The 8,023-nt window shown below is 47.9% G+C and overlaps 1 protein-coding gene across 3 annotated transcripts in view; it reads left to right on the forward strand.

Annotated features, from left to right (window-relative positions):
- Nucleotides 1–7,593, forward strand: part of LOC105995998 (phospholipid scramblase 1-like) — a 13,130-nt gene extending 5,537 nt beyond the window's left edge. For all 3 annotated transcript variants that reach the window (XM_013029932.1, XM_013029934.1, XM_013029933.1), the window contains 6 exons: nt 1,108–1,385; nt 2,110–2,152; nt 3,929–4,149; nt 4,339–4,500; nt 5,678–5,839; nt 7,239–7,593. In XM_013029932.1, the coding sequence (XP_012885386.1) occupies nt 1,108–1,385; nt 2,110–2,152; nt 3,929–4,149; nt 4,339–4,500; nt 5,678–5,839; nt 7,239–7,295 (923 nt within the window). In that variant the 3' untranslated portion in view covers nt 7,296–7,593. The remainder of the gene's footprint in view (nt 1–1,107; nt 1,386–2,109; nt 2,153–3,928; nt 4,150–4,338; nt 4,501–5,677; nt 5,840–7,238) is intronic.
- Nucleotides 7,594–8,023: the final 430 nt, after the last annotated feature.

Raw genomic sequence — 8,023 nt, forward strand, 5'->3', positions numbered from 1 at the left:
TTTTTTGCTGGTTGTGGGGCCTGAACTCTGGGCCTGTGCATTGTCCCTCAGCTCTTCGGCTCAAGCACCACTTCCAGCTTTTTCTGCTTATGTGGTGCTAAGGAATTGAACCCAGGGCCTCATGCATGCAAGGCAAGCACTCTACCACTGAGCCACCTTCCCAGCCCCTTGATTTTTCTTTTGGTATACTTATTTCCCATAGAAATGGCTAACAAAAAACTAATAAAATTCACGTTTACAGCTAGGTGCCAGTGGCTCATGACTGTCATCCTAGCTACTCAGGAGGCTGAGATCTGAGGGCCGTGGTTCAAAGCCAGCCCGGGCAGGAGAGACCGTGAGACTCCTATCTCCAATAAACCACCAGAAAACCAGAAGTGGCACTGTAGCTCAAGTGGTAGAGTGCTGGCCTTGAGCTGAAGGGCTGAGGGACAGCGCCCAGGCCCAGAGTTCAAGCCACATTTACATAGAGCTGTGTGATACAAGATTTCACGGAGAACCCCACAATACATGCAGACCCCAAAACACAGATACTAAGGCAAATGTTTTTGTCGCTTCTGTATCTGTTCTCAAAGTTGTGTTCCTGTAGTGACATTTATCCTGGGGTGATGTTTTTGTTAATGAGTCCTGGCCATGTCTACTGGACAGTGAGCGTTCAATAAGATAAATGCTTAAAGCATGGCAAACGGAGTGACTCTGAAATAATTCTCGTTTCCCTTCCGCGATGCCTGTGCTGATTTCCCACGCATCTCTGGTCCTTCTGAAACGGGCCTCAGGTTGGGGTAGAATCACCAAACGATTCAGGCTGCGCCCGCCCTGGGAGCTTGGGTGTGGGGTTTCCCACCCAATGTTCCCCATTCCTTGAAGGCTTTGGGGAGATGGGGCCCAGGATGTGGGGGACTCTGGGTTATTTATCGTTTCTTTCACGCGCTTCTTTCCCATCCCCGGGGCTGACGGCCTCATCTTCTCCTCCGAGCTTGGACAGGAAGGGCCGTGCGGTCTGTCTGTCCACCTGCCTTGTGGACACTGCGCCCAACCACCGAGGCCGTGCTGAGAAGCCCTCCTGTCTCCCCCAGTGCTCACAAACACTTCTCCCTGCTCCAATTTCAGGACATCCTGGCTACCAAGGGCCCCAGGACTCTTTCCCGGTCCCACCCGCGGGCTACCCGGTCCCACCCGCGGGCTACCCGGTCCCACCGGCTGACTACCCGGTCCCCCAAGCAGGTTATCCAGCCCCACAGCCAGGCTACACAGGCGCCGGCCCCGCAGCCTTCCCTATCCAAGGCCAGCCCGGGTATGGCGCGCCCGGGGGGCTGGCAGGTGTACCCTGGATGGCAGCACCCCAGCCCCCACTCCACTGCCCACCAGGATTGGAATACTTGAGCCAGGTAAGACCCCACGTGCCCAGTATTCACAGAAGAACCCCCTAATTTGGAGTCCTTAGTCCAGGGGTGGGGGAAGAGAGGAGGACCTTAAGTATTACCTAACGGTGAATTTCAGCAGTATGAGGGCCAGCGTTGCTTTGGGATGAGAAATCCCATCTTCGGATGAAGAGGACGAAGGACTGTGTGTTGAGGTTCCATCCTTTCTTCTATAAGAAAGGTCATTTTCAATCTGAAATGGTCTCGAGTCGTGTGCCCCCCGCTACTCTCTACCCTACATTTTCCCAGGGAGGTCTGCAGCAGTCAGTCCGTTCCCCAGGAGATATTATAAAACAGACAGTTCTTAACTCAGGATGTCACAAAACACAGAAAAACGATCACCCCTCACCTCTCAGGATAGTTCGGGGCACTGCGATGCGAGTTTCCCTTTTCATGGTAGGATAAAAGCTCTTTAGATAGCGCTTAAATGTTACCAATATCCCTTGAGCCTCCTCTAGGAAGCATCCTGTTTTCTGGTTCTGAGAATTCGGTGTCAGTTAACTTTACCCGGCCTAAATTCCCCCAACGTAAGTCATTCAACAAACACTTAAAAAAAATCACTTTGAACTATTAATTTGCCTTTGCAGTAAACAAACAAGCAAGTCATCTCCACCTTCAACTGCTGACAACATGGAGTCCAGAGCACTGATTCACACGCTCTCCGTTTTCTTTTTTCTTTTTCCATGAACAGATCGATCAGATTCTGGTGCACCAGCAAATCGAGCTTCTGGAAGGTACGTGCTGCTTGTGTCTGGGCAGGACAGAGGTTTACGCAGGTAACGCGGTACCGTAGCAACTGCGCTCTGAGCTCCCCGATGTGGGGAATTTCCACCCATGAATTTACATCCCTGCCCCCACGAATGAATGGAATCCCAGCCTGACCGGCCATTGGCCTCTGAACGCCAGCCATCAAATGATCTCACTACACCTCTGAAATGGTCAAAGCGGAGGCAGAGGGGGGGGGGGGACATGCTGGGCCTCCTGTGTTCACTGACATAGGAGGAGAATAGCACACACACACACACACACACACTCACACACACTCACACTCAGATGAGCTGGATAACCCCTGGGTCCCACAGACCTTAGAGGACACAGGACCCTTCTGTGTCCCAGCTCATACCAGCAGCCCTGGGGGGGGGTAGACGGGGGGGATCTGCTTCCTCAGAGAGGGCCTGTGCCACAGGCAGTTAGGGGCACTGCCCACGGGTGCAGAATTAAAGTTAAGAAGCCCCTGGGTGCTTCAGGATGGCAGCCAGGGAAAGGAGGGCCTGGGAAGATCCGTAAATGTCACCTGGGCCTGTGGATCTGAGCATGTCAGGAAAACCCTGCTGCCTTGTGCAGTATGTGTGTGACAAACATCTTCACCTCTCTGCCAAGTTTCTTTGCAGAGGTAGAAGCTAGAATGTAAAGTGTGTGTGTGTGTGTGTGTGTGAGAGTCCTGGGGCTTGGACTCAAGGCCTGGGTGATGTTGCTGAGCTTTTTTTTTTTCCACTCAAGACTGATGCTCTACCACGTGAGCCACAGCTCCCCTTCCAGATGTTTGCTGGTTCATAAGAGCTTAGCATCTCTGTGGCTTTCCTGCCCAGGCTGGTTTTGAACCATGATCCTCAGACCTCAACCTCCCGAACAGCTGAAATGTCAGATGTGAGCCACCAGCAGCCAGCAAACATAAAATATTTTAAAAGGAAGTTAGAATGTGAACTGTACAAGAAGAGTAATAGATTTTGGGGGTGAGGGGGATAAATTGAATTGTCCCTAGATAGGCTTTAAACTATTTACAATGTAAATCCTTAGATAGCCGGCATGTTTATGGTTTTGTTCCGTTTCTGTAAACTAGAATTTCTCCAAAGGGCAGCTGTTGGTGGTTGGCTGTATGTTTTCCTGGAATTTTGAAAATATTCTTTGGTATGTGATATGCTATAAAATTCAGATCTCCAGATATGATATAGATAGATAGATAGATAGATAGATAGATAGATAGATAGATAGAGATATGCATCTTATCAAACAAAATCTCAAGCGAATTGATTGAATAGTGTTTCACAGAGAATGAACTTAGCAGACATCCATCCCTCCACCCCCAGTGCACGAAACCTGTGCTTGCAAAGTGGGTGGTTTTTAGTTTGGTTTAGTGTGTGTGAGTGTGTGTGTGTGTGTGTGTGTATTTTGTGTGTTTGTTTTTTGTTGGTTATGGGGCCTGAACTCTGGGCCTGGGCGCTGTCCCTCAGCTCTTCAGCTCAAGGCGAGTGCTCTACCACTTGAACCACAGCACCACTTCTGATTTTCTAGTGGTTTATTGGAGATCAGAGTCTCAGAGACTTTCCTGCCCGGGCTGGCTTTGAACTGAGATCCTCTTACTCTAGATCGCCTGTGAAACACCTTTCCTCCCCCTCACCCCATGGGTGTACGGCTTGGACGGTCCCGAGTGGATGGCAGAGCTACGGTTCAGGCCTGGGTTCAGGGACTCACGGTGCTCTGCGATCTCTCTCTCCTCTTCCCTTCCCCAGTCATCACGGGCTTTGAAACCAACAACAAATACGAAATCAAGAACAGTCTCGGGCAGAGAGTCTACGTGGCCGCCGAGGACACCGACTTCTGCACCCGCAACTGTTGTGGGGCCGCCCGGCCCTTCACCCTGAGGATCCTGGATCACACGGGCCGGGAGGTCATCACCCTGGAGAGACCCCTGCGATGCAGCAGCTGCTGCTGCCCCTGCTGCCTGCAGGAGGTGGATGAGCCCCTCTGTGAAGGCCGGGGCGCAGGCCCGGCCGACCCCCAGCCTACTCATGGGGGGGGTGTGACCATTCCCCCCTCTGTGAAGGCCGGGGCGCAGGCCCGGCCGACCCCCAGCCTACTCATGGGGGGGGGTGACCATTCCACGTGCTGAGTCCTTGCTTTCCTTTGTTTGCTCGTGTAGATCGAGATCCAAGCCCCTCCCGGCGTGCCCATCGGCTACGTGGCTCAGGCCTGGCACCCCTGCCTGCCCAAATTCACCGTTCAGAACGAGAGGAAGGAAGACGTCCTGAAAATCGTGGGGCCCTGCGTGGTGTGTAGCTGCTGCTCAGACATCGACTTCGAGGTGAGGAACTGGGGGAAGGGGAGGGGGAGGGGGAGGGGGAGGGTGGGGAGGAGGCGGTGCCCGGCCCGGACTCCTGAGTGTGGGAGAGGGGTGTGCCCTGCAAGTGTGTTAGGGGCACAGAGACCTCACAGCGCGAGTGTGCTCACGTTCCTAACTTCCTGCGCGGTGAGCGTCACTATGTAACACGGTGTCAGCTAGAAAAAAGTAGGAAAAAAGAAAAAGCAGTATTCAAGAATCAGTAAGTCCTAAGCGAAAGCAACAAGTAATAACAGAATCATCTGAAACGAGTATTTTATCATTTTAGTACTTATTACTTCATTATTCATTTTATAGGATGATATACTATATACAACTAATAGATACCATAGAATATGGTATCTATAGAATATTAGAATCGAATAATAAATAGAATAATCAATAATAAATAGAATAATCAATAATGCATGATAGATGATATTCTAGAATAATGATGCGTGGTGTAAGTATAATAAGAAATAAGGTTAATGTTAATGAGCAGCAGCAGTGCTAGACAAAAACATGCAAAGACACAGCATGAACATGTCCCCCTGGTTCCCCGGCATGGTGTCTTATTAAAACACAACTTTCACCGGGTCGTCTAAATCTGGTGCTTTGGGTGCCTGTAACCTCCACGCCCCGTATAGAAATTCAGCTCCCACTGGAAGCCCAATAAACATTAAAAAGCTTTAATGGGGTTCATGCCCGATTCTCCTTCCTTCCCTGCATTTTCCATGCCCCCCGACCCCCTCCACAAAGAAAGAACACAGGAGCAGCCTACACCGCGACCTTCTCAAAGAAGAACTCTACTCCAGGTTCATTTGTTATTTTTCTAATGACTTGCAAACATTTCACTGGAGAGAGATTCACATTTGCATCCAGTTTGGTGAAAGTCTGGGATCCAGTCAAATAACTCCCTGTCTCAGTACATCATGGAAAACGCAAGATATTTCAGAACTATACGTTGCCCACCATGGATCTGTGCTTTGTTTATTCCCTGTATCTGTGCACAGATATAGAAAACATATACGTATCTATGAATTGTAGATCTTCATATAGAAATAATGATGATACGGTATTTGTTTTATCATACTGCAAGTCTGAAGGCGGCTTTTCCATAGAGTCTCCAGCCATCTCTGAGACCTTGTTTTCTTCACTGTAGATTAAATCTCTTGACGAAGAAGTTATGGTTGGCAAGATCTCCAAGCACTGGTCGGGGTTCGTGAGAGAGGCGTTTACGGATGCTGACAATTTCGGGATTCAGTTCCCCTTAGACCTTGATGTGAAGATGAAGGCTGTGATGCTGGGTGCCTGCTTCCTCATCGTGAGTCTCTTCTAGATTCCCATTCCCTCGTTGTAGATCCGCTCTAGATCCCTGCTTCCTCTTAGTCTCTTCTAGATTCTGTTCTAGATTCCTGGTTCTTTATATATCTCTTCTAGATTCCTATGTCCTTGTTTAAGATCTGTTCTTGATCCCTGATTCCTTATATATGTCTTCTAGATTCCTATTTCCTCATCACAAATCTGCTCTAGATTCTTGTTTATCATAAATCTGTTCTGGATCCGTGTTTCTGCATTGTTTTAGAATCCCATTCATTGTTGTACATCTGTTCTAGATGCCTCTTTCTTGTTGTCTGTTCTAGATTACTGTTCCTCCTCTAAAGACTACAATTCCCATTATCTTTTGTGCTGGTCCTGAGGCTTGAACTCTGGGCCTGGACGCTGACCCTGAGACTCTTTTTCTCAAGGCTCTACCACTTGAGCCACTGCACCACTCCATCTTTTTCTGGGTACTTTATTGGAGATACGAGTCTCACAGATGTTCCTGCCCGGGCTGGCTTTGATCTATGATCCTCAGGTCCCAGCTTCCTGAGTAGCTAGGATTAGAGGCCCAAACTATGGACACCCCAGCCTTATTCTAGATCCCTATTTCTTAAGTCTGTTTTAGACTTCTGCTTTGTTTTAGGTCTGTTCTAGATCTCTGTTCTGGATCCCTCATTGTCTGTTCTCAGTGCTATTACACTGAAAGTCTGTTCCTGCTCTTCTGGGTCATAAATGGTCTCTCTAGCATCATTCTTAGATGAAATCTGAAAATTGTGTATTCTTTAAAAAAATGAATAAGTTCTAAGCAAGGATTGCCTAGCTGTGGAACCCACTCGACCCCGGCACTCCGGGTAGACAGTTGATAAGTTTCTCCCTGGAGAATTTCATCTCTTCCAGGAAACAGAATGTGGGCTTGAGGTACCATGCAGAGGTCTTTGTCTTGGAACTTTTTTTTAATCATTAAAAATACCAAACCAGTGCTAAGGGAAAACGTGGGAAGCTTTTGGTCTTCACCCAAAGTTTAGGACACTAAAACAAAAAACAAAAAACAAAACCCACCCTGTAGCTCATTACATGGCTTCATATGAGGCATTGTAAATCAATCAAAATGTTCAATAGATCATTCTGGGGGAGGAGGGGGGAGGGGGAGGGGGGAGGGGGAACCACACGGCCCTTGGTCACAAGTGATCAGAAAACGAGGGACAAAGGACAATGCTAGACACAGAGGAAATGCAATTCATGGGGCTTCCTCACAGGAAGAAGCAGCAAGATAGTTCATGCTAGAGGAAGCAGAGAGTGAGGAGCCAGGGCCAGAGTGTAGAGAGCTCACACTGATCCAGGCCTTGCGTGTCTTCCTTTGTTACTGAGAATTCACTGCGGCCATGTTTGTCTTTCTCTAGGATTTCATGTTTTTTGAACACACGGGAGACAAGCAGCAAAGAGTAGGAGTATGGTAGCCAAGCAGCGACATCCTCCCCACCCCAGACCATCTGAGGATTTCACATTGACCCAACTTTCTAACACAAGGACAGGATGCTTCTCTCTTCTTTTCTTGACATTCCTCCTGTGTGCACCAGGTAAACCGCGAGGCCCGTGGCTCCAGCTCTGCGGTCCCGCGGACCCGGGCGCGTGGATTTCCCGTGGCGCCCGCTTGCGTATGTCTGTACACGTTCGTTGTTGTTTTTACGATCTACTGTGAATCTGGGCGAAAGGCCATAGAAGTTTTTACACTGAGAAATAAAACTTCCAAAGAGACAAACTGCTTTGAATGGTAACCTGCGACCTATTTTTCAATTTTATCACAAAACTAAAGCCTTCCTAAATTGCGCTGCTAACTCGAGTGATGGTTTATCCCATGGAACGTGTGACGTGGAGCCTGGGTGGAGGAGGAGCTGCCAGACGCTGGGTGCCGTTTTCACCAACATGGATGGATCGATATGTACTAGACATAGCTAATGTATTATATTAGGTATTAGATACACATATTAATATATTATAAATTATATATAGACACATATCTAATATATCTAATGTATGTTATATAGATAGAAATTGATATATTATATTATTATTTATACTATTATACTATAGCTATAGATAAGAATCTATAGCTATAGTATAATAGTATAAATAATATATAGATTCTTATATATTATATATATAATTAATATATATACTATAGCTA

Source organism: Dipodomys ordii, unplaced genomic scaffold, assembly GCF_000151885.1.
Source record: "Dipodomys ordii isolate 6190 unplaced genomic scaffold, Dord_2.0 Scaffold124, whole genome shotgun sequence".
NCBI classification, from domain to species: Eukaryota; Metazoa; Chordata; class Mammalia; order Rodentia; family Heteromyidae; genus Dipodomys; species Dipodomys ordii.